The sequence below is a fragment of the Ursus americanus genome, chromosome 4 (genome assembly GCF_024610735.1).
Source record: "Ursus americanus isolate L20-20 chromosome 4, mUrsAme1.1.p, whole genome shotgun sequence".
Classification (NCBI taxonomy): domain Eukaryota; kingdom Metazoa; phylum Chordata; class Mammalia; order Carnivora; family Ursidae; genus Ursus; species Ursus americanus.
This window is the reverse complement of record NC_142130.1, coordinates 69,164,858-69,191,725: the sequence shown is the minus strand read 5'-3', so window position 1 is coordinate 69,191,725 and position 26,868 is coordinate 69,164,858. Positions and strand designations below refer to the sequence as shown.

At 36.4% G+C, this 26,868-nt stretch overlaps 1 protein-coding gene across 1 annotated transcript in view; it reads right to left on the bottom strand.

Annotated features, from left to right (window-relative positions):
* Window positions 1–26,868, bottom strand: part of ROBO1 (roundabout guidance receptor 1) — a 764,830-nt gene that overhangs the window by 322,608 nt on the left and 415,354 nt on the right. The window contains exon 3 of the mRNA XM_087861719.1: window positions 677–1,003. Coding sequence (XP_087717845.1) covers window positions 677–1,003 — 327 coding nt within the window. The remainder of the gene's footprint in view (window positions 1–676; window positions 1,004–26,868) is intronic.

The window sequence follows — 26,868 nt, the reverse complement described above, 5'->3', positions numbered from 1 at the left end:
TACATTACACACCCAATAATTTAATCATTAGTCAACAGATCCTTCTTGAGGTGATTGCAAATGAGCTGCATTTGGTATTTGTGTAAATAAACTAAACCATCAACTACCCGAGCATTACATAGACAGGTTTCCCTCCCAGAGTGCCCCACCGCAGCCAAGATTTAAAGTATGCGGCACATACATTTATTTCATCTATAAAATTATAGCTTTACCAAAAGTACAATATATTTCTAAGAATTAGAAACAGTTTAAACCCATATCTTATACTACCAGTTGAAAGTATTTCTCCAAATGAAGACAAATGAAAAATACCCCATGCTATTCTTTTCACAGAAACATACTTGTCTTCAATATATTTGAAAGCAACAAAGAAGGATAAGTCAATTCAATAAATCAATTTCAATGAAAATGTTCAAGAGGAAACAGCTCCAAATCCAAAGTAAAATGGTTCAACAACCATGTGCAAATCCCAAATTAGCTTGAATAACTAGGTATGATGAGAAATATTTAAAAAAAAAGAAAAACGAATAGATAGAGGATTGTATTCATACAAAACGCTAGGCATTTTCTCAAGTAAAGCCTGGGATACAGGTTTGACTTTTTATTACCGTTCTCCAGGCAAATGATCCCACTGTCCCATTCCCGCTGTCAAAAGCTGAAAGCCCATTTTACTTACTAGCCACCTCCAGCGATGCATTATGGCTCACAGCCTCTCCGAGGTAATTCCTTGCTACACAGACGTAGACCCCTTCATCAGGCCTGCTTTTTCGTCCATGAACTATGCGTAAGAAAAATAAAGATCCACTTGGCAGCAACATTCGGTGTGAGCGAGGGTCATCTTTGTCTGTCTCCACTCTCTCCCCCCCTTTGTACCATTCGATAGTGGGTGTGGGGCGGCCTTCAGCTTTACAGTTCAAAGTTGCAGGTTCTCCTTTTGACACAATTAGGTCGGAAGGGTGTTCAACAATGCGAGGTGGAAAATCTTCCTGACGAAGACGGGAGCCTGCAAAAGGATGGACGAAATAGCTTCATATTATCACATGGAAAACGATTAAAAGTCTTACTTCAAAAGCCTAGGTGTAAGCACTACTATGTAAACAGGGCATAATACTGACCCTGTATGTCCTCCCAGCCCGACTTACTAATGAATCCTACTGGTGTCCACCTCAACCACACCTTCCAATTCTTGAATCCTTTTGACCCTCCACTAAGAAAGTGCTCTTACTTAAACTTTGCCTGTACAAATCCTGTCTGCTCTTCAAATCCCTTGTCCACAAAGCCTTTCAGAAGCCATCACCCTGTCTGTATTCACCACATATTTGCCTGTTTTTGCAGAGGAATGTGTGAGAGAATTGTAGAGAGTTACAACTAATAGTATGGCTTTTTAGAATCCCTTTGTAACTAACATCAGTTAACACTTTAAAAAAACCTAGTCTGTAGACCAATGAACAGCATATTCAAATATATGATGAAACTACTCTTTATATATATTTGAGTAGTCCTAAAAAAAGTGTGTGTATGTACTTTCCCAGAATTTGAATGAATAAATTAATTTCATTAGTTGCCAATAATTATATGTTAATATTTAATATGCTTCAAAGATGAAATGTTATATAATTAAGTTTAAATAATTAAATATAATATAAGATGAAAAAGGATATTGGGTAAGGGACTGCATTCTGTATTACATAATAAGTAGGTCTTGAGTGTGTGTGTCATTTAAATATGTCCTGTGCCTGTACCTTATTTTTTTCAATGTGATCATAACTTCTAAAACAGGGATCAAGATTCGTATTTTTTTAAATATTTCTACCACACTGCTGCTGTGGGTAAATTTAACATGTAAATTTCTTAAAGATTTCTCAAATGCTACAGCCCAAGGCTTAATTTAATTTAGCCCCAAACCTTGTTCTTATCTAGCCATGCAACCTCAATGAATAATGCAAAGTAGAAACCAGACTTCCTTGACCCCTCCCTCTCTTTCCCCTCCTCCTCCCCGATATTTCTCAAATCAATCTACCCATCTCCACCTCTACAGCCAACTACCGACCCAGGTCAAACTCCTATCAATTCCCACCGGGATTTAGGAAAGCTCTTAAATCACTTCACTTCAGTATAGCCAGATGAAGGCTTTGAAATGCAAATACAATCTGGGTTCCCCCCTACTTCAGCGGCTCTTAAAATAAACTCATTGCTCTTAAGATAAAGTCCTTAACAAGATCTACAAGAGTGCACTCATTTCCCCCTCTAGCTCTCCAGACTCTCTTCCTGTTCCACTTCTTTTTCTGCTTTCTTCACCTCACCTTGTGCTTGTTCACATATACAATATGCTTCCTCCTGCCACAGGCCTACAACTGCCATAGAGGCTGTGCTCGAAATGATCTTACCCTAGCCAATATCCACTTTCCTTTCAAATCTCTGCCCTCCCTGATCTTTCAAAAAAAGTTAAATGCTCCTTTCATAAACCTAAATGGCACTGCATACCTACATTTGGTAAGAATGATCAGAATTATAATTTAATTTTTTTGTTTGATGCTTGGGAATCCTGTCTTTCCCATTCCATTGCAAGATCTATGGGTCTGATTTTGTTCATGGTTGCTTCTCTTATGACTGGCAGAGCGCTGAGCACACTATAGGTGCTCAATAAATATGTGCTGAATAAATGAAAAAATGAATGAAGTCCTAAATGGGGAAGACCTATTTGAGTAGAATGATCTGAAGCTTAATAATCATATATTCTATAAAGAGACATTAAAAGATTTTATTGTTTAAATGATAACCAATGTGCATTCTCTTCAACCTTTCCTAGACGGTAAGCTCTGCATGGACTGATTTATATATCTTTAATTTGTAACTACTATAATCAATGTTTTTTCTTAATGAATGCAATGAACAGATGAATGATGAAACTTAAAGAGCATTAGCTTATATCAACCATGACGTAACAAAAACTGTCATCTGAAATGTTGAGTAATAGTTTTATAATCTGAAATACTGAGAAACAGCTTTAGTTCAATGCATGGTATACAACATACTATAAATTCTTTAAATGAAACCAGCCTCTAAAGGAGGAAGAAATAAACCATCAACATGGGGAAAAAATAACTTGGAAACTCATACTTTCTCACAAAGGCTATACTGAAGTCAAATGAAATTTAAATTAGATTTTGGATTACTCAATTGCAAATGCTATACAATTAAAAAAAAAAAAAAACCCACATTATATACGACCAGCCTTGACTTTGGCTGTAATTATGAAAGGTGGATGTTAATAAGGATCAACTACTGAGGTAATAGATATTTAATTAAAGCACACATTATTTTAAATTCTGAACATCCATTTTAGTTAGGAAATACGGAAGCATAGTTTGCTATGAGAAAACAAAGAAAGGACCGTTAAGACTGCCTGAACAAGGGAGGGTAGGCATACTGAGACATAAACTTGGAGATGAGTCTTGAAAAATAAGTCAAGAATAAAAGAAAGGAATTGATTTCATCCAGAGGCACAGCTACAAAAGAATATGGTACACTTGTGGGACCTGCGGGGAGTTAGTGCGGCCTGAGTAAAAGGTGCATGTCAGGGATTAGCAAGTATGTGTCTGAACAAGTAGTCAGAAGCAATAATGTGACGGGCTTTGTACATCAAGTCAAAGTTCTAGAACTTACCTGAAGGCAACAGAACACTTAAATATTTTACGCAAGGCATGGGCATAGTCATGCTTGGTTTAAAGAGCTCACCACTGGTAGTATGACACTGGAGTATAAAGCAGGCTAAATTAGGAGTAATTGGTCAGGAAACTTTTGTACTCTTCAAGCAATAAATTCTGAAAACTTGGGACTTTGACAGAAGAGAAAATAGGGGAAAGAATCTAAAGATATTTAGTTATAAAACCAACAGGATCTGGTCACTGGCAATATGGGGTAAACAAGAAATGGAAAATGCACAGGATGGAGGAGAAGAACAAGGCAGAAGATTCCAAGTCTGTGATCTGACCAAAGGGTGAATGGCAGTCCCAGTGAAGGTGGAGAATCAAAGAGTGAAATTTGGTGAGAGGAAGGACAGAGGAGATGAGTGATTCAGTCTGAGACATGGAGGGCTTGAGGTACTTCTTGAATATCCAAGTGGAGAGGACAAGTTGCCAACTGAATATCCAAGTGTGACCTCAGAAAAAAATCTCAGCTGGAGCCATAGATGAGAAGCAAGCTGGAGACTGAAACCACGGGGAATAAAACTGTTGAGGGAGAGTGTATAGAGGAAGTAACGGCCAATCACAGAACCTGGAGATGACCCGGCCTCCACTAAAGTAGAGTGGAGCTCAAGACTGTCTCCATCCCTAACCTGCAAGCCCATGTAGCTGGACCCCAGCTAGCTTGACTTTTGGGAACGGAAAACTCAGGCCTAAGCTTTCCCCAGAATGTTTGTACAGCAGTATTCAGTAAATGAGTTTCAGCAATAAAAATGGTGTCTGTATTACTAAAGGCTAAATTGTCCTGCTCCGTGGAATACTCTTCTCAGATTGTTAACATATATTGCTAAAAAAAAAAAAAAAAAAAAAAAAAAAAAAAAAAAAAGAGCTGCCGTTCTCAGGGTCTTTTGTCTTGTTGAAGCACACTACGATGCACCAGAAGAAAGGTATTCTATGCAACATTTCTCAAACTTATTTGGTTACTGAACTCTTCAGTTTTCTTTTTCCAGGATATCCCACTGAACTTTGCTTCTGAAGAACACATTTCCAGAGAAAATATACTGTAAGCCTGTAATAATCTGAAGAAAATGAATAGGGTTGGCTAAAAAAAAAAAAAAAAGAGTTATTTGTATGTAGAGCCCATACCTTTGAAAATCATAACAAAAAGACATAGAAATCTCACATTCCTCATAATGTATAACTTTCAGAAAAGGTACTTTCCAATTCCCGAGTGATCTTTATAATGAGTAATTGGCTAACCTCCACAATAAAAATTATAAATGGCAATCACCATCTCCAGGAAAACTATAATAAATTATTCTTTATTATCAAGTCTAAGCAGGAAGGAAAGGAATAAAAGAGAAAACAACTAACATTAATTATCCATCATTTCCTTCATCACAGCAACATCTTTATGAGGTGGGGGTGCTGTTATAGCTGGTGTCCATATGGGAGAAGTGAGACGCTCAGCTGTCAGTCAGCTGGAAGGTGGCAGAGCTGGGATTCAGCCCGAGTCAAACTCAAGACCCTTGCTCTTCCCAACTATTCCATAAACACTGCTAGGAGTAATTTGTTAAAATCCACAGCGAAACATACTTTGTCTGTCCTTGTTTCCAAACCGGAAGTGTTCATTTTGATTGCTTAGTTTTAAAATGTGGATGATAAAAACAAGAAGCAGCCCCATCTGGGGCATCTCTTGTTCCTGGCCCACACATACAGAGAGTACCTGACTGTAAACCGCATGATGTCACATTCCCTCTACTCAGTGAAGAATTTGACAATGAACAAATGGAGGTACAAAGTTTTTCTTATACTGTGTCATCTTCTCTAATTATGAGCTTGAATTTTTGAGTAAATAGCTTATATTGTCAGTTTTTAATACTGAGAACCTCAATTCCTACGCAACCGTTTACACAGTTAAAATTCAGGATCGCTGGGGTGCCTGGTTGGTTCAGTCAATGGAACATGACACTCCTGATCCCAGGGTTGTGAGTTCCAGCCCCATGTTGGGTGTAGAGATTACTTAAAAATTTTTTAAAAAATTAAAAAATCTTCTTAAAAAATTCAGTATCACTGGTTCCCCAATTTTTTTCACCAACATACTTTGAGGGAAAATTCTCTCATCTTCTATCAGTAATTGTTGACTCACTTTCTCAAAGGGAAACTTTGAGAGAGTTATGCCAAGATCATATAGAGAAAAGCATATAATAGCTCTCAGAAGAGTATAGATTACATATAGTCTTCCTCCCTAGAGCAGATGGTGTTCACCTCCACTGGGTCACAAAGGCTCTCTCTCTAATATTCCTGACTCATTCATAAAAAGCCTTCTCTCTTCCACCATAAATTCTGAGTTTCTGTAAGCCACCTGACAATCACCATTCTAGTTATGCTAATTTGTTTTTATTTACTTATTTTTATGTTATAAGGTATAAGGTTTCTATTACACTTGGTAAGACCAACTTCCTGGTTTTAACCAAACTCTGCACAGGAAACAGAAAAGTAACAAAGAAGAGAGGGTCAAAGAAGAAAGGGATGGTCAGAGTGAGGCTTTGACAAGGAACAAGGATGATAACGTCAGCTGCCCTCAGCAAGAATCCTGGTAGAACCTTGGGAAGAGAACACAGTTGACTTTAGGCATGGTCAACATCAGAAAAAAGGGCAGGGCAGAATTCCTTCAACAACTGGCCGGTTGGAAGATAAAATATAAACATGAGTGACTGAAATATCTAAATATTTACACAACCGCAGCTGGAAAAAGATATACACGTAAGTGCTAAGTATTTCAAGAAAATATATCAAAGTCACATGAGATTTATGATGAGGAAACCAAACTCCTAGTTGGCTGCAAACTGTTCCCCCCTTTAAAATATCACTTCTATAGGCACACAAGCAAGTAACCATTTAAGAGACGGATCTTGGTAATATTCTACTGGGGTACAAAACACACACATATATAACTTTTTTATTTTTCATATATATGATTTTACTCTTTTTTTTGTCTTGCACAGCAGTAACATTTGTCTCGGGGTTTTGTTTGTTTATGTTTTCAAGTCTTTTTCTTAGTAGATTGAGTGAAACAGTATTTATTTTATTAACAAAGTCTTATTTTGATCTGAATTTCTCTCTCATATTCTTTGGCAGGTTAAAATTAGAAAACATTAAATGATTAAAATATCCATTTGTCTCATATATCATATGAAAACATCTTGCAGCACAGAAATGCTTGTAAAATTACTAAAAGCACAAGAGTAACAAGTTCAGAGAGTAGTTGACAGATGCATAATGAATATGAATAGAAAATTAGTGACATCTGTCCTAGGTGGGGGTTGGGGGAGGTTTATATCTGCCTCGACAACAAACCTATATTTGTAAAAGAACACCTATATTCTTAAAAGAGCCTTGCCTCTTAACCTTTTTATTTAAGCTCCATTTACATTTTAAGGAGCATACGGCCTCCAATTATTAACATAAATCCAACCAGGGGCGCCAATCCAGTAATTTTCCTGTCAGAATTTCATCCTACAAGGAGATATTTGTTAAAAATAAGAAGACAGCATCCATTAATTACTCACTGTGTAGAGAGTAGACTGAAATACCCTCTACTGAATCACACACATTTCCCAAATACTCACACATTATTGGAATAAGTATAAAAACAGACTGTACCATGGAAAAAACACATAGCTTCACCTGAAATTACACAGAGTATAGGAATACAAGGGAAACAGCACATTTTAAAACAACTACCTGATTAAGGAATCATGTCATTTTCTTTAGGTACTTTGTTTCATCCTAATTTCCTGTGATTATAATTCCCCCTAAAGATGGCATGGGGGTTCTAGCCAAAATTCAGAATAATCCTCCAAATTAGTTGAGGGTAATTGATAGTATCTGTTATGATCTGAAATGATTATCAAAATTGTCCAAATAGAATTCTAGAAGTGAATCCCTGGTGTTTTTGTAATATTCCTGTAGAATCTAATATCATATGGCTGTGTCCCAAAAGATATGAGAAAGACTGACAGTAGAATAAGTTAAATTTTAAAAACAATATTGCTTGCTTCCCCCCTCCCCCATTTTTAATAATATGGAGTCTAAGTAGAATAGACTTTTCTGTCATAGTACCCAAATATTACAGAAGGTACTAGGCATTAGCTCCAGGAATTGCCTCAGCGGACTCAAATCAGGCAGGATTTCACTCGGAGCTGTAACTAAAGAGGTTGTAGGGTTGAAGTTGGTTAGCTGAGTTCATGCTTCCTATTTGCCCTTGAAGTAAAATTTCCAATCAATATACGAGTAGAAGAATTCTACCTTCTGTAAAATTTCAAACAAAAATATTTGCATATCTTAAAGTCCAAATTTTCTCACTCTCCTTTTCATTGGTTTACCTCTATATCGAACATATACTGTATTAAGAACTGTGCTAAGCATTAGCAACACAAAAGTAATATGAAATAAAATCCTTGAACTTAACTGCCTTAAGTTCCCCAAGTGAAATAGCATAGGTGAGGGGAAAAGACAAAACACACACACACACACACAAAAAAACTAATGTAGCATTTGTGGGGAAAGTTTATTTAGTCTAGAGAATGGTTTCAGTGTGCCTATGTTCAAATCCAACCTCTGCTACTTGTTAGCTGTGTAAACTCAGGTGAAGTCCTTAACCTCTCTGAATGCTTGTTTCATCATCTGTAAAATGCATATAAAAATAATATCTATATTTTATAGGTTAACATAATCCCTGGTGCATAAAATATTACATTGACCCCTGATTGGAACCGCTGATGTAGTATTTGGAAGTTGGCATAAGCACCATTGTTTAATTTTACGATTTTTCTCTCCACCCTCTCCTGGAATTATATTAGGATCCCTACTAACCAGAAATCAGCTACTGTTTTTTCTAAATTTGTAAGAAAAGTTACAAACCAAGCAAGAATCTACTTTTAGTTGAGAATTCAACCCAAAATTATTTTTCATTTACACAGTTCTTAGCAGGATCTGGCACAACTCCAGCAAAACATCTATCAAAAGAGAAGAAAAACAAAATAAAACAAAGCTAGAGCACTTAGCCCACCCAACTTATTGTTTTACTAAGAATCATCAGAGGGTGAGTCTCTCCAAAGCCATCTATAATAAAGCATCTTTGTTCCTTGCGGAAAATATCCCATACATATCCATTGATTAAATTTATTACTTTCAAAATTTGAAAGACACACTAATGCATTTTACATATTACTACATGTATAGTCATATTATCTTTCTTTTCCTTTTCCTTACAAATATAAAAACCCTATGTGTTCATCCTATTGATCAAGTTTGTAATTGTGCACAATTACATTTCAAAACAACTTTCTATAGATACACTAAGGTATTAAAATTCACAAATACTCCTTTATTTCTTAATGCCTATCATAATGGACTCAAATATTTAGGCCTGAAGATACAATAACTTATTTCAGTTATTAGAACCATTTTTCACAGATGACCAAATTTGAATAGTATTTTGAACTGTGAAAAACAGTATTTGGGTGGCCCTATGAATGTTTTTTTTTATTGCTGGGTAAAAATAGTTCATCCTAATATTAGATTTTCAACATATTAGGAGAAATTACATGAATTGCAATCAACATTAATCTACATCTCCCTTTTTTATATATACTATGGAAATTGCGCATGGTGATAAATTTGACCCAACTATGACCTCAACATAGAGAACACAAGCCGACGTCCTTATTGAAATTACAACTCAACAGTACTCCTCTAACTAAAACAAACAAACCAAAAAAACACAAAAACCTTGCTTACCAAACTTCCTCTGTCCTGAATTTAAATTTCCAAGGGAAAAAATTTTATCCTGAAATTAATCTTATTTTTGTGTTTAAGATCATGTTTTTAAGTCATAAGTTAAAAGTATGTAAAAATAAATAGGGATATGATACAATTTGTTAACCACATGAAGCTTTTTTTAATTATTATGTAAAGTAGAATTTACTAATATTTTTCTAAGACTTGCATTAGATTTTCATAGAATCTTCACATCATAGATATAATTTACTGAGTCAATAACCTAAAATCAATTAAAGTACTAAAAATAAGGCTTTTGACTTTACTTCTTAAATTAGGTAATCATACTTAAACTATATTTAGAGAACCCTTGAATCTAGGTGAGTTATTAATGCCTTTGAGATGGAGTATAGAATTGTAATTTTAAGGATAATTATCTAAAGACAATTACACTTTAGGAAAACAAAATACTTAAAATAGCCTTTTAAAGGATTACTAAGAAATCCCTGTAGGAATGCAGTCAACTTCACTTATTTTTAAACCTAGTCAGTACTTCTGACATGAATAAGAATTTCTAAGGAATCTTGTTTATATATTAGCATACTGTCATTTTTACCTCCCCTGTACTTACCCTGTTTCTCACTCACTGTATCTTGGATTTAGATTTTACAGACTCTAACAGGCGCCCTAACGATGGATACAGAGATGCTGACTCTGTTACCTGACTTACAAAATATGGAGACGTGACATACAGGGTATTCCAAATAGTAACTTAAAATCTACTCAGTAGTCTTTATTTTCTAAAGGGGTAAGTAAATAATTCATCAGTGCAAAACAAAGCTATGTGTGTGGTTGATCTAATGGGAAGATCCACCATGCATGAAATATCAATATATACAACTTTTGATTTCAAAAGATAAGGAAAAAAACTCATAACTCTAAAAGCATCCTTTTTTTTTTTTTCTGATTTGAGATTTGTTGCTTTCTCTCTTTCTTTTCTTCTGAAAGTAAGTTTGGCTTTTTTTTTCTTTTTTTTTTTTTTTTTTTTTTTTTGCTTTTCTTTTTGGAATAGAGTTATAGTGTCACTTTTTCCTGAGATTTTAAATTTTTCTCTAATTGTGATCATATGATGTGTATTTGCATTTATCCTTTTGTATCATAATGCAACTTAAAAGGGAAATATAATACTTTTAGTCATTATTTTGATGGTGGTTTAATTTTAAAGGGAAAAAGCCATACAATCAGTTTTGCTTAGAAAGCACTTACAATATTGAAATACTTATGTTTAGTTATTAAATAGTTACACAATTACTGAAATACTTCTACATTTCCAGGGCCTACAATAGCACCTGACACTCAGCCGGTACTTGATAAACAGTTGCTGAATGAATGAACAGATAATGGAGAGAAAATGATGGGAGACCTCATGTGTATTTATAAACAGTGTGGATCACAGGATGGGCAAACATCCATGCCTGGAGGCAGTCAGCATGGCCCTGAGTTCAAGAGAAAGTACGAGCAATCCTTCTTTGTGCTTCTAGGGAGCAGACACCCACAGAGGAAAGGAGCTCTGAGAGCCAAGGCCTCCGGGAAGGCATTGGGAGATTCAAGACATTAGGTCCACTCAAAGTCAATTAATCCTAAGGCCACTGAAACCTTTAGAGAGTGTCATGTGTAGTGATTAACAGAGATGTAAGCTATCCAATTCCAGCAGAAGAAACACTGAGGGAAAGAGACAGAGGGAGAAAGAGAGCTAGAAAAAAAAGATCTAAAAAAAAAAAAAAATCTTAATGTTGATATCTTAGGGACCATGGAAAAATAGACGGTTTTTGTTTCCTTCAACTTTCTCTAGTCTGGTGTTATTTTCATAATAAAATGTTTTTGTTTTACACGTGTGAAAGCCAACAAAATTTTTTGAAAAATATGGAGAAAATAAAATTCAGCTTTGGCGAGCTCTTTAGAACTCTTTACTCACTCAACTCACATTGCACCAGGTCTGTGCTAGATATAGGTGACACAGAGTGCAGACAAAATCATTAGTAGCTCTCGCTCTCTCTCCAGGTAGTAAAGATGCAAAGTTAATGTGAGTGATATAGAAGTAACACTGTGCACTTAAACAAGTACGTGTACTTACGCACCTCTGAGACAACATTAAACTATCTTTGTGGGCACACAAAAACACGAGGAAACTAACTGGAAAGAGTTGTATATGCACAATGGCAAGCAACAGAATGTGTGGAAGCAAACCTCTTTGACTAAAAACAAACTTTCCAGGAAAGTTGAAAACCTGTATGACATAAATGAAGAGAGGCCATACACTCTGAGCACCTGCTCCCTCATGCCTTGTGTGATCTCTACAAGTTCAAAGACTGGAAATAGATTTAAACCAAATAACGGGTATCAGTTGACTCTTCTCTTTCAAAAGCAAAAAGGCTTAATTATTTTATTTATCTTCCATACCATTACAACAGGGTAATTCCTGATCTATGCTCCCCCGGGAAAAATCATGTTATTTAAACCTTAAATGATTTTCACTTCACATTTGACTATTTGTAGCAATTCTTAATATTAAACTAAGCCCCAATTACATTATCAAAATATGCTTATACTTTCCCTAACTTGACTGTAATAACTGGTAGAATACCTCAATAAAATGGGTATTGCCCTAGCTTTCTGCTAGCACTGAAACAAGAACCGAGATAGGGAGCAATGAAGTTTAAGTTTGGTTTTTGTCTGGTTGATTTTTTATTAATTCAAGAATTATATTTATGGGGCACCTGGGTGGCTTAGTCAGTTAAGTGTCTGCCTTCAGTTCAGTCATGATCCCAGGGTCCTGGGATCTCGTCCCATGTAGGGTTCTCTGCTAAGTGGGGAGCCTGCTTCTCCCTCTCTCTCTGCCACTCTCCCACCGCAACCTCCCCCACCCCACCCCAATCATGCTCTCTCTCATTCTTTCTCTCAAATAAGTAAATAAAATCTTTTTTTTAAAAAAAGAACTATATTTATATAATATGGTCTTTTGAAAAAAGTAAGAGTAATTTTCCTTTGAATAAGTATTTTATGTACTAGATGTATGCATAAAATTGCATATAGATGTTTTCAGAGGCAAATACAGTCTCATCAAAATAAATCCTCCTGAAATATCCTGCACAGGCATGAGAAACTGAAATAATACCCCATTCAAGGGGCACCTGGGTGGCTCAGTCAGTTAAGTGTCTGCCTTTGGCTCAGGTCATGATCTCAGGGTCCTAGCATAGAGCCCCGCATTGGGCTCCCTGCTCAGCAGACAGCCTGCTTCTCCCTCTGCCCCTCACCCTGTGCTCTCTCTCTCTCAAATAAATAAAATCTTTTTTAAAAATAATGCATTCAATAGGTAACCTTTAAATATTTTTTTTAAATATGAAAAGCAACTGAAAGCAATATCTCTAACTATGCGATCCTTCTTTATAGGTTTATGAGGTTTCTCTAATTTCAAAGTATTCTTTACTTTCTTTACTTCTCTACTTTAGAAAGACTTGGCATGAGGTTAAAAGTACAGGTAAGTGGTCCCTGACCTATTCAGTCATATTCTTTGGACATAAGGATTTGATACTGGTACTTCACAGGTACACAGTGTGATTTTAATGCACACTACAGTTTGAGAGCCACTGAACTAAGAACTATTTTGACACCTATCTCTCACATTGAATATTCTGAAATTCTACCCTTTATTAAATATTCCAAGCACTGCTAATACCAGCACAGTTCTATAGCACTTACCATGCATCATACATTTTTCGTTTTAAATATATTAACTCATTTAATTCTTGCCAAAACAAAATAACTGAGTAACTGCAATATTATGATTAACCTCCTCTTACAAGTGACAAAATTGAAGGACAGCAAAGAGATAATTCACCTGAGTTCACATATCTAATATATGAGAGATGTGAGCCATGGCCTCAGGTAATCTGATTCCAGGAGTTTATGTTTATATCCTGCGTTCTCTCACATATTTCTTAATATGACCATGTATTCAAAAGATTAAAAATAAATGTGACTAACGTACACTTGCAAGAATACGCTATTCAAAGAGAATAGGAAATACAACGCTTTTCATATATTCTCCCTTTGCAAAATGAGTTGAGAAATAAAAAGAAAATTTCAAATTCTGCTGTAGGGGTAGGACGTATAACTTAGGTTAACTTGAGCTACCGTCCCAACTTTACTCAACTGATACATTAACTTACACTATAAACAAGCACCTCAAAATCAACAGAAAAATATGTTATGGCTTCCTTTTATAAATTACTTTCATAAATAAAAATACACAAAATTCTTACATATTAAAATAGGTAGTAAAAAGTGCATTAGAGAAATGTGTAAAGTGTGGAGTAAAATAAATAATTAAATCCTTACTTATTCTTCTTTATACTTACAGGGAATACCAAGGCTAGGATTTTAACATCTTTCCTTCAGTGTTATTCTATCAATTTTTAACACGAAATATACTATGACTACTCTTTGCTTATTTTAAACATTTTACCCTTTCACTAATAAGTTATGAAAAATATATTTTTAAATATATGAACAATATGTCTTATGGATGTATTACAATTAATTGAACTTCCTTATGGGAAGTTTATTCTCAGATTTTAAGGATTATTAAAATCTGAAGTTTAGTATCATTACATTCAGCATACATCCTTATCCATGTATTATTTCTTTAATATAACATATTTAGTCATGGAATTTGCAGACCCATGTGCTTAAAAAATTTTAAGAGTTGATACATATCTTCAAAAATAAATTGTTCTAAAGATATCTTTTTAAAAAATTCCAATAATTCAAAAAAAGTTTTGACACCTTGTTAAAAATGCTAAATTCCATTTTTTTATTTGTAAATTAAAGTTCTTTGGTACTTTGATTATTACTGCCCTTCTAAAATACCTTAAAATTCTCTATAATCCTTTAAGGTATAACTTTGGAAAATGGGTATGAAAATACCATTAAATATCTGATTTTTTTCCTTCATGTCATATTCTCAGTTATACCTTTTAAATTCTGCTTATTTGTACCTTCAATTTGGTTCACGCTGATCAAAACTTACTAATATACTGATTTCTAGTGAAATCCCCTATTATCATTTTGGATTATATTCCTTAAGGAATTTAAACATTTGTTAATTCTCAAAACAACTTTAAGAATATTCATAGAAATCTCCAAATTTTAATTCTTATTTATCCATTAACCCAACAACTCCATGTTTAAACATATAATATGGAAGCATAAATAATTATAAGTTTTAATGTATTAGACAATCAGATATACAGCATCATTTTAGGACCAAGTCCCAAGAACTTCTTACCAATAAGTACTCTCAGTATGAAAGCAGTAATATCGCTTTTTTTGAACACAATGTCCCAATAAAAGTATATGGAAAAATTCATGTATTTCTAGTTTATTGATGAAGACAAAATTAGTAAGATGAAATTAACTCATTCTTTTTAAATACAGAAATCCTCTCTTAGGTTGACCAGCTCAACCTGTTTCAACTGTGACCTTTTCAAATTTACTACTGAAAATCCCCTTCAGTCATTTCCAGGTAAATTAGGGCCTTGGATACCCTTTCCCCTTAAAAAGGCAGATAAAATATCTACCCAAAATATCCATCATGGTAATTGGTGCCAAAATTACTGATCAAATGAAATAAAAAGTATGTTCAAGTTGTCCTAAGATACAAACTTGTTTTTTTAAGACTGAGAATGCATTATATTATTAACATCATGGACAGAAAAAAAAAGAATCAGTTCTTGGTCAACTCATTAGACAGGTAAGAAAAAAGTTGGCTGTGAGACAAAGTATATGAAAGAAAGGAATTGCCATATTACTGTCAGATTTGATGTTTTTAGTTTGAATACAAATATAAATTGTCTACCCAATGTGGAAATACAGACAGAAATCCAATGCAAAGAGGAAACCTATAGTAATCTCTCTATTTGTTTGTTTTCTTTACCTGGTTTAATTATAAAACCAAGAGAATGATGACTGGTAAACAGCAGAGGTCCAGAAGAGAATAATCCAAAGTAATGCACAGAAGTAAAATTATTTCTTCCAAGGAACTGTTGAAAAGGAAAAACAAAGCTGGGGGCATCACAATGCCGGATTTCGAGCTGTACTACAAAGCTGTGATCACAAAGACAGCATGGTACTGGCACAAAAACAGACACATAGACCACTAGAACAGAATAGAGAGCCCAGAAATGGACCCTCGGCTCTTTGGGCAACTAATCTTTGATAAAGCAGGAAAAAACATCCGGTGGGAAAAAAGACAGTCTCTTCAATAAATGGTGCTGGGAAAATTGGACAGCTACATGCAAAAGAATGAAACTTGACCAGTATCTCACACCATACACAAAAATAAACTCCAAATGGATGAAAGACCTCGATGTGAGACAGGAATCCATCAAAATTCTAGAGGAGAACATAGGCAGCAACCTCTACGACATCGGCCAAAGCAACCTTTTTCATGACACATCCCCAAAGGCAAGAGAAACAAAAGATAAAATGAATTTATGGGACTTCATCAAGATTAAAAGTTTCTGCACAGCAAAGGAAACAGTCAGAAAAACTAAGAGGCAGCCCACGGAATGGGAGAAGATATTTGCAAATGACACTACAGATAAAGGACTGGTATCCAAGATCTACAAAGAACTTCTCAAACTCAATACACGAGAAACAAATAAACAAATCAAAAAATGGGCAGAAGATATGAACAGACACTTTTCCAATGAAGACATACAAATGGCTAACAGACACATGAAAAAATGTTCAAAATCATTAGCCATCAAGGAAATTCAAATCAAAACCACACTGAGATAGCACCTTACGCCAGTTAGAACGGCAAAAATAGACAAGGCAAGAAACAACAATTCCTGGAGAGGATGTGGAGAAAGGGGATCCCTCCTACATTGTTGGTGGGAATGCAAGTTGGTACAGCCACTCTGGAAAACAGTGTGGAGGTCCCTTAAAAAGTTAAAAATTGAGCTACCCTATGATCCAGCCATTGTACTACTGGGTGTTTACCCCAAAGATACAGACGTAGTGAAGAGAAGGGCCATATGCACCCCAATGTTCATAGCAGCAATGTCCACAATAGCTAAATCGTGGAAGGAGCCGAGATGCCCTTCAACAGATGACTGGATTAAGAAGTTGTGGTCCATATATACAATGGAATATTACTCAGCTATCAGAAAGAACGAGTTCTCAACATTTGCTACAACATGGACGGCACTGGAGGAGATAATGCTAAGTGAAATAAGTCAAGCAGAGAAAGACAACTATCATATGATTTCTCTCATCTATGGAACATAAGAACTAGGATGATCGGTAGGGGAAGAAAGGGATAAAGAAAGGGGGGGTAATCAGAAGGGGGAATGAAACATGAGAGACTATGGACTATGAGAAACAAACTGAGGGCCTCAGAGGGGAGGGGGGTGGGGGAATGGGATAGACTGGTGATGGGTAGTAAGGAGGGCACGTCTTGCATGGTGCACTGGGTGTTATACACAACTAATGAATCATCGAGCCTTACATCGGAAACCGGGGATGTACTGTATGGTGACTAACATAATATAATAAAAAATCATTAAAAAAAATAAGTAAAATTATTTCAATTCAACAAATGCTTACTGAGCAATTACCCTGTTCCTAGGCCTATAGATTGTAGATGGAAGCTAAAAACTGACAGCACATACTAAGCTTGTAAGCGCGAAGACAAGGAACAACATGAAATCATATATATATATATATACATATATATATATATATATATACACACATATGTATATATATGTGAAAAGTCTTAATTTTAAAAAGGTATCTAATCATTAATGTAATGCTCTTAAAAAGAAATATCTGCAAATGCAATTAGATATATATATATATGCACACATATACATATCTGCATACATATCTATCTATATATAGATATGCATATATAAATTTAAAATGATGACTTGCATGACTAAAATGAGATTCTAACAAGAGAAAAGTAAATACTCAAGGAATAAAGTATATACTCAAATAATAAAGAAAATACTCAAGGAATAAAGTATTTTTCCTGGCTTTTCCCTTCATAAAGTTTTCTTTTGGCAAAGTGTGAGCAGACTATTATTTCTAGTGTTTTGCTTTTGCTTCACTCTAACCATTGCAATGCGCTCTATGTTCACATGCATAACCGAAATGGAGCTTATGCCAATTCCTGGGGTTTTCTTTTCACTTCATAAAACTTTTGTTCCATAATACACAAAACACCATCTTGACTATAACCTACAGCAAGCCCCTTCTTTGAGTTATTACCGTCATACACATATAAGCAATACTCTCGTGGCCTTCAAGATTCAAGATGTTCATCTTTCTTTGCAAACCTGACACCCAAAAAAAGAGTGCAAAAACCCTACAGAACTACAAGAATTGTAGATTTTGCATATGAAAATGCTTTTGAAAAGAAAAAGATGAATCAAAATGTTTATGGATGCATAAACATCAGATGCATAGGAGATGGTCAGAGTGACACTGCCTCCTTATATAACACAGAATCTTTCCTCGGTTTGACTTGGTTCTAATATGGTTGCTTAGTTCTGCTGGTGTGTCTAAGAGTTAGTAAAAAACAAATGGTACTTTCTCCAAAAGTCTCAAAAGGACACAGATAAGATTTTTATAATTATCTCATTGATCTTCAATGTCAGAATAGAACAATAGCTAAGAGGTATTCAGCGAACTCATTAGCTATATTAATTCTCACTCTCCCCCAAAATGTTCCTAAGTGGGCACTATTAGTACCCATAATTTATAGATGAGGAAATTGAGGCAACAGAAATTAAGTAACTAGTCCAAAATTTAACAGGTACTTACTAATAAAGATTAAGATCCACATAGTCAGCTCCAGAATGTGGACGTTTAACCACTGAACTACGCTGTAAATCAGCACAATTGTTTAAGAATTTACCTTGTATAAGAATAAACTTCACAAACCCAAAGATTTATTTTTTAACTCTCAAGTTAATGTAAGAAAAACTAGAGAAAAAAAATTTTGGAGGAGCCTGGGTGGCTCAGTTGGTTAACCGGTCAACTCTTGATTTCACCTCAGGTCATGATCTCAGGGTCCTATGATTGAGCCCAGCATCAGGCTGCATACTTGGCGGGGAGTCTGCTTGAGATCCTCTCTCTCCCCTGCCCTTTTCCCCTACCCTCGCTGGTGCTCTGTCTCTCTAAAATAAATAAATCTTAAAAAAACAAAAACAAAAACTTTGGTTCCACATGGCAGTTGGGAGAAGAGAATGGATTGGATTCACATCAGAATACTTGGGCTCTCTCCTAGGCCCATAAATTTCTACCTCTCCATCCTCAGTTACTGGGTCAGTTTCTTCATCCATAAAATGAGGTTAATATACCATGTTAAAGCTAGAATAAGAACAGATCAATCTGTCAACCCTCCCATCTTCCAAACAAAGGAAAACTCATCAACAGATTGCAAATATTTTATTAAGGTTGACAGATCTTTGGTAGCCAGAACCAGGACCCTGTTCTTCTGAATCCCATTAACATGAGAGTAGAAGTAAAACCTTTTTTGTAAAAGAAGACTGAAGAAGAGGTGTTCTTAGCCTGTTCAGGATGTGTTTCTAAAGTGTATGTGAATTTTTGAAAGTGGATGCAAATTTCTCTGGCCATGCACAGAAATACAAAAAATAACATAGCATTAGAAGAGGTTCTAATCACCACAAGAAATAGAAGGGTAATTATCTTTACTTTGTTTTAGGTGAATAAAGAAAAGCTCAGAGGGGTAAATATCTCCTAAATAATTCACAGAGAGATATTTACACATACCTCACATTTGTACAAGATCATATCATATTACATAGGATCTCCCAAATAATTCACAGAAAGCTGGGAATCAAGCTCGATGCTAGACTCCAGAGCCTGCAGTCCCTGCTTGGTGTTGCCACGCAACACTGCCCTGCTTCTCTGACTTCTCATTTTAAACCTCTTTTCACACCTACTCTCCACTTGATGCTGGACTCAGCAAAGGCTGAGTGAAGTAACACCTGCTATCATTATGCCCCTGCTGAAGCAGGAAGTTCAAGTTATTTTCTGTTGAGAAGTATTTTAGCAGACATTAATACCAGGGTAAATAGCAAGAGCTGACACTTCAGTACTGAGCACTCAGTATCTTCCAGGCATTTACTGGGAATGGTGAACTAATGATGTCCTCATACCTTAGGTATATAATCACCTTGCAGTGCTGGCGAAGGAAATCTATCCCTCAAAACCCTACAATCTAGGAGTTCAGGGCCTAGAAGGATTAGTGTTTCCTAGCTGGGAGGGGCTTACATACGTTGAAAAGCTCAGACTCCAAGAAGTACATGGTGATCAAGTACCAAAAGCAAAATCGATACGGTAAATGCGAAAGGAGAAATAAGGGGTAGAAGTTAAGTAAAGCAGGCAGTTTGCTTTCTCAGAGATGAGGTTCTGGTTGGAAACAGAGGGCTGCATATGATTTGGGGTTGGTCAGAGGTTCTTTGCTCCTCAAATTATTTGGAGTTTTGTGTTTATGAATATATTTACATTATCTACCGAGAAGATCCATCCACAGGAAAGACCATCATATTCTTGAAGAGGGGCATTGACGCAAACATTTTTTAAATAAACAACAAGATAATGGGGTATCCATTTTTTGCTCTCACGAAGTGTCACAAACAGGGTAGCTTTAAAAAAACAGAGATGTATTGTTTCACAGTGCTGGAGGCTAGAAGTCCAAGTTTAAGTTGTCAGCAGGGGTAGTTCGTTCTAAGGGCGGTGAGGGAGGATTTGTTCCAAGCCTCTTTCCTAGTTTCTAGGAGTTTACTGAAGTTCCTTGGTTTTTGCTGCATCACTCACCCCAAACTGCCTTCACCCTCACATGGCTTTGTCCTGTGTCTCGGCTTCCGTGTCCAAATTTCCCCTTCTTATAAGGACACAGTCATAGTGGATTAATGCCCACCCTAATGACTTCATCTTGCTCATCTCCAAAGACCGTATTTCCAAATAACCTCACATTCACAGATTAAAACTTAAACATTTTATGGGACACAACAGCGTGGGAGATGCACAGATGAGTGGGAAGGATGCTTTAAATCAGGGTATACAAGGGAGGAACAGATTACTGTGATAATCAGAAGCCCAGAATGATTTGTATAAAGGGTTTGGTCTAAGACGAATAGAAAGTAGGAGTTGAAATGCTGGCTGTAGCCAAACTGTTGAGACCTAAAAATATTCAAAACAGGCTTTTACGGGACACCTGGGTGGCTCAATCAGTTAAGTGTTGGATTCTTGATCTCAGCTCAGGTTTTGATATCAGGGTCATGAGTTCAAGCCCCATTTTGGGCTCCACATAGGGTATGAAGCCTACTTAAAAAAACAAACAAACAAACAAACCCAAAAAATCTTTTGGATTCTAGCCTAATAGCTACAAAGAAATTCCTGTAGGATTTTAAAAAGTAAAATAACATTATGTTTAGGACCATTAAACTCACAGGACTGGGCAGGATGCAGAGTAGAGAAAGGAGCCCGAGGACTCCCTTAATCACCCCCATAACACAGATGTGACACAAGGAGGGTAAGGGGAATAAAAAAAGAAATGAAAAAAATCCAAGAAGCATTCTGAAGGAAGAATTCACACAATTCAGTCCAACAGCTCTGAGGTTTGGGATCTAAGAGACAAGATGAAAGCTAGCTTAGGGCCGTTTTCATTTTAAACTTGTGTTTTAGTTTGAGAAAGAAACCAACACTGTAAATATCATTTTTTTCATACATTAAGTATGGCATAACTCTAAGACTTTAAAAACCAACTTGAAGCTCAACAGATGATATTTTTAAGAGTGAAAAGGAGAATTTCTTTCCATCCCATTCCCAGAATTTTTTATTTCAAGAGCTATATGTTTCAAGTTATAATTTAGAGTTATACTATATATCTCCTAAGATAACTGCACTTGATAATTTGTAAATTACAGTCAATATGTTCAGGAATATGCTATCTAACAGGTTTATTTAAAGATTTGATGTTAAATTCCATGCACATTTTATACAGGAACTTCTTTGATGATACACTCCACGTGCTGATGTAATGTAGCAAATAAGGACAAATCCCGAAGGCTGCTTAGACCACAGTTTCATTTTTGCAGATCATCTTTAAACCCCTTTTATAAAATGGCAAAATACTGAGGCCACTCCTACTTCTTTGAGCACAGTAAGAAGTGTCCTTTGGGAAAAGTTTTTTAATGGGAAAATCTCATGTATATCAAAAAAGTCTTCAGATGATCACCGTTCCAAATATAAGTTGAAGCCATCAAAGTAATTTATCTTCTGTAAGCATGTTAATTCCATTCAAAGAGAGAATAAAGCAGGCAATGTTCGTTATTTAAGTAGAAGTACTTTTTTAAAAAGATTTTATTTATTTATTTGAGAGACAGTGTGTGAGAGTGGGAGGGACAGGGAGAGAACCTGAAGTGGACTCCATGCTGAGCGCAAGGCCCGACATGGGGCTCCACTGGACAACCTCAAGGTCACGACCTGGCAAGACCACTTGCTTAACCGACTGAGCTACCCAGGTTCCCCAGTTATAAGTAGTTTTTAATATGGAAGCTACTTTGTTTTTTTCAAAGATTTTATTTATTTATTTGTCAGAGAGAGAGAGCGCGCACAGAAGCAGAGGGAGCAGCAGGCAGAGGGAGAAGCAGGCTCCCCGCTGAGCAAGAGGCCTGACAAGGGACTTGATCCCAGGACCCTGGGATCATGACCTGAGCTGAAGGCAGACACTTAACCAACTAAACCACCCACCCAGATGTCCCTGGAAGCTACCTTTGTAAAGAAAATGTCTCCTCCTCCTTAAAGAAAGTGATATTTAATAAGGACAACTTGAAAAAATAATTCTCAATATCATAAAAACTACATTGGGGCCAAATTTCATTATTCTTACATTCTACTCCAGTGCTGTCCAAGAGAACTTTCTGCAATAATGATTACAATGTCCTATTATGTGCTCCCTCTGATACAGTAGCCACCAGCCACAGGAGGCTTTTGAACACTTGAACTCAGCTTTTATTTCATTTTACTTTAATTAATATCACTTAAATAGTCACATATAATTGGTGGCTACTGTGTTAGAGAACACAGTTCTAATCAACTGGTAAGTGAAAAAAAAATGCAAAAGAAAAAAATCAAAAGCTACACCTGCAGCTCTTAAACACCAGGATCTGTCACAACGAACATCGTCATTTATATCCGTGGGTCTTCACTGCTGGGGAGCAGCAGAGATCCCTACAGAAGGGGGACCTTAAAAATTCAGATGTCAGGGGCCCCCACTCCTGGTCTACTGAATCAATTCTTTAAAAAATCTATTTTTAACAAGCATCAGAAGTAATTCTCTGATGCACGGTAAGGTTTGAGAACACCTGATCTATTTCTGCTTTCATTACAAAGTTGAGTCAATGTGTTTCTCCAATAGGACATATGAATTTGTACAGTTTAACTACTGAGTTCTAATATTAAAACATATCATTTTGGGGCGCCTGGGTGGCTCAGTTGTTAAGCGTCTGCCTTCGGCTCAGGGTGTGATCCCGGGGTCCTGGGATCGAGCCCCGCATCGGGCTCCCTGCTCCGCTGGAAGCCTGCTTCTTCCTCTCCCACTCCCCCTGCTTGTGTTCCCTCTCTCGCTGACTGTCTCTCTCTGTCAAATAAATAAATAAAATCTTTAAAAATATATACATATCATTTTAATTTAGATAACACTGGCACCTTCTTTTTTTTTTTTTTTTTAAGATTTTTTATTTATTTATTTGACATAGAGACAGCCAGTGAGAGAGGGAACACAAGCAGGGGGAGTGGGAGAGGAAGAAGCAGGCTCCCAGCAGAAGAGCCTGATGTGGGGCTCGATCCCAGAACGCTGGGATCACGCCCTGAGTCGAAGGCAGACGCCTAATGACTGCGCTACCCAGGAGCCCCGACACTGGCACCTTCTAACCAACATTTTTTTTAAGAGCTCCTTCTTTTTCGAAACAACTGGAGAGTAAATTATTTTCACATTCTAAAATACCACTAAGTATCAGCTAATTTCCCTGGACAAATGCTACACTTCATCAGATCTTGTCCTTCTGTAGATCCCACAGTAACTGAATTACCTGCCTTGATTATTACACACCACTCTCTTTTTATTCTACATCTTTAAACCCATGCCCTAATGTTTGTTATGGAAATCTTATCAATGCCATTCTCTGATTATCAACTTACTTATCTGTAAAATGAAGTACAACTGGAATGAAAACTCCTACCTCACAGGATTGTTCTCAAGGCCAAATGTGAAGTGCTTAGCAGTGTCTGGCACATAGGCAATAGTGGCTGGGTATCCAGTTTTCTTCCTCTTCCCAATGACTGTTTATCTATTTATTTTCCTTTAAATTCGCTTACCTGTCAATACTGTTGATAGCTGCCCCAAATCACTTAACCCCTACTTACTGTTTTAGGGTCACAAAGAGCCCTAGAGGTCTGCCTCCAGTGGGCAGGGGAAATCCAAGGACATGTGACAGCTTTATATGGTTGTTCCCCTATGACCTGGTCACCCTTGCCACCTCCACCCCCACCCCATCCTCAAAGCCGGCTATGGTTTTATTACTTTCAGCCAAACCTAGTTCCTGTAACTAAAACCTTGCTTCCCTCCTCCTGACTTGGTTTTGTCTTACACCCAACCTTCCCTCTTCTCACCCCCTTCCCACAGGATAAGAAAACTAGGCAATAAAACTCTCCCTCATTAATTAGACAGGACTTGGGAGTAGAGTGTCCTCAATCTGAACATACAGCACTTGATGTATCTTGTTTAGAAGCAAAAAGGCAATGATGATCCTCTTTCTTTGTTTTTATTTTTAAAAAAAATTTTAAAGATTTTATTCATTTATTTGACAGAGAGAGAGACAGTGAGAAAGAGAACACAAGCAGGGGGAGTGGGAGAGGGAGAAGCAGGCTTCCCACTGAGCAGGGAGCCTAATGCGGTGCCCCATCCCAGGACCCCGGGATCATGACCTGAGCCAAACGCAGACACCTAAGGACTAAGCCACCCAGGCTCCCCTCTTTGTTATCTTTTTAGTGGTGTTACATAGCTCTAGGGTTGGTCCATGTTTTTAGTATATTTTCATTTTAAAAAGTGAATCCCTCATATCAATTTGAAAAAAAAATCCTAAAATTAAAAAAAATTAAATCTAATAAAAGCATTTCAACATTATATAAAATGATTTCTTCATCTTAGAAGAAAATATAACTTCTTGCAATAGGGTAAAATTGAATGCTCTCTAAAAACAACAGCAACAACAGAAAAAAAAATTTTATTTTCTCAAACTGACTACAATTACATACAAAATTCTTCTGAGGCTTATTTGCTTTTAGTCTTCCAAAGGTGAACATATCACACACTTGCAAATCATTTTGAAATTAGAACGGTAACCGAATCAACTTTCTTATTTTAAATCGAAGAAACTTAAGGAGGAGAGAAATCAATCTATCTATTAAATACAGTTTATTTTTAAAGTCCTATTACAAAAATGTCAAAAGACTTTCTAAAAGTTTTACTTGTTATCTCATTTGGGAAGCCATGAGATTTAATTTGATGACAAGCCACTTTGATATGACAACTTCATAAGGGCCTCAAAGAATACTAGGCAACTTACTCAGCTGGAAGTCTCAGGAGCCATAAAATAGAAAGCATGAAGCTTTACGGTAACTGCAGAAATGCAATTTTAAATAAAATACGGGTTTTTAAAACGACAAAATAACCCTTTGACTTTTTAAAAATAATTAAGTTACTAAGAAGAAACTAAAGAATTGAGTTTGGCTGACTTTCAGTTTTATTTCTTAGGAGATGTTTCTAGGTCAATTCAATATTAACAAAGTACAAGTTTTTACATTATGTGGGGTGCAGTTCATTGTCCGACAAGTTTACTTCACATGATATACCAGTAAATTTTAGATTACAGTTCATTACTGCTAGGGTAAATAAAAATTAATTTTATGATAGGTATAAGTAGGTGCCAGTCTTTATGTATGATATCTTAATGAATATCGATGACATCCTTATTTTAAAATATTCACAGATGAGGGCGCCTGGGTGGCTCAGTCGGTTAAGCATTTGACTCTTGGTTTCAGCTCAGGTCATGATCTCAGGGTCATGGGATCAAGTCCTATCTATGTTGGGTTCCACACTCAGAATGGAGTCTGCTTGATTCTCTCTCTCCCTCTCCCTTCCCCTCTGCCCTCCCCCAGCTTGTGTGCATGTGAATGCACACATGTGTGCTCTCTTTCTCTCTCAAGTAAACAAATAAAATAAAATCTTTAAAAAAATTAAAATAAATAAAATATCCACAGATGAATAAAGGAAGTCTCAAAACAGCTGAGTATCATTTTTGAGATCTAATTTTTGGTAAATTACTTGAGACTGTCTAACCCTACTCCAATACGCTGGAATCACCTGAATTTTGTAAAGTCAGTGTGTACATCAGTGGATCGCAAAACCTAATCTGTATCAAGCACTATACTATAACCTAAAGAACTTGTTATACACACAAATGTACTCTTCTAAAATATAAGAAAATAGTTGTTGTGATCAATACAACATACATTTTCCTTAAAACATTACTGAATTTGAGATACCTGGAGGACTCCGTCGGTTAAGTAGCTAATTCTTGATTTGGGCTCAGGCCATGATCTCAGGGTACTGAGATGGAGCCCAGCATGGGGCTCCATGCTCAATGGGGAGTCTGCTTGAGGATCCTCTCTCTTTCCCTCTCCCTCTGTCCCTCCCCCCTGCTCATTCTCTCTCTCTCTCTCTCAAATAAATTTAAAAATCTTTAAAACATTATGAATTCCCAGCAGCTTTGTCCCCCCACATCAAATGCTACTATGTAACTGGTATCACTACAGAAGCTCAGCTATTAAAATCAGGCTGCTACATTCATAAAGGATGAAGAGAATGCTGTACAGCACAGCACACAACTCTACAAATAGATACAATACCCAACTCTTACGTCCTCCTAGCAATTATTATGACTCACATGCGGGTTAAATTGCTAATCATCTGGACAGGAATGCAGGAAACATGACAGCCAAAGTAAGGTTGACCATAACATATGTTATCCTAACTCTGTATCAGGGTATTTGAAAATGCCTATAATAGCAGTAGAATCAAATACATCTATGGTGAGTTCCACTTCCTGGACATTCTCAGTCGATGCACGAGGGAAGCACAGTATCATTTTAGTCTGTATATTCCATGACACATGTGTTGTACTGAAAGGGCAGTCCATTGTGTTGTGTCTGGCAGTATCCTACATGGAGATTT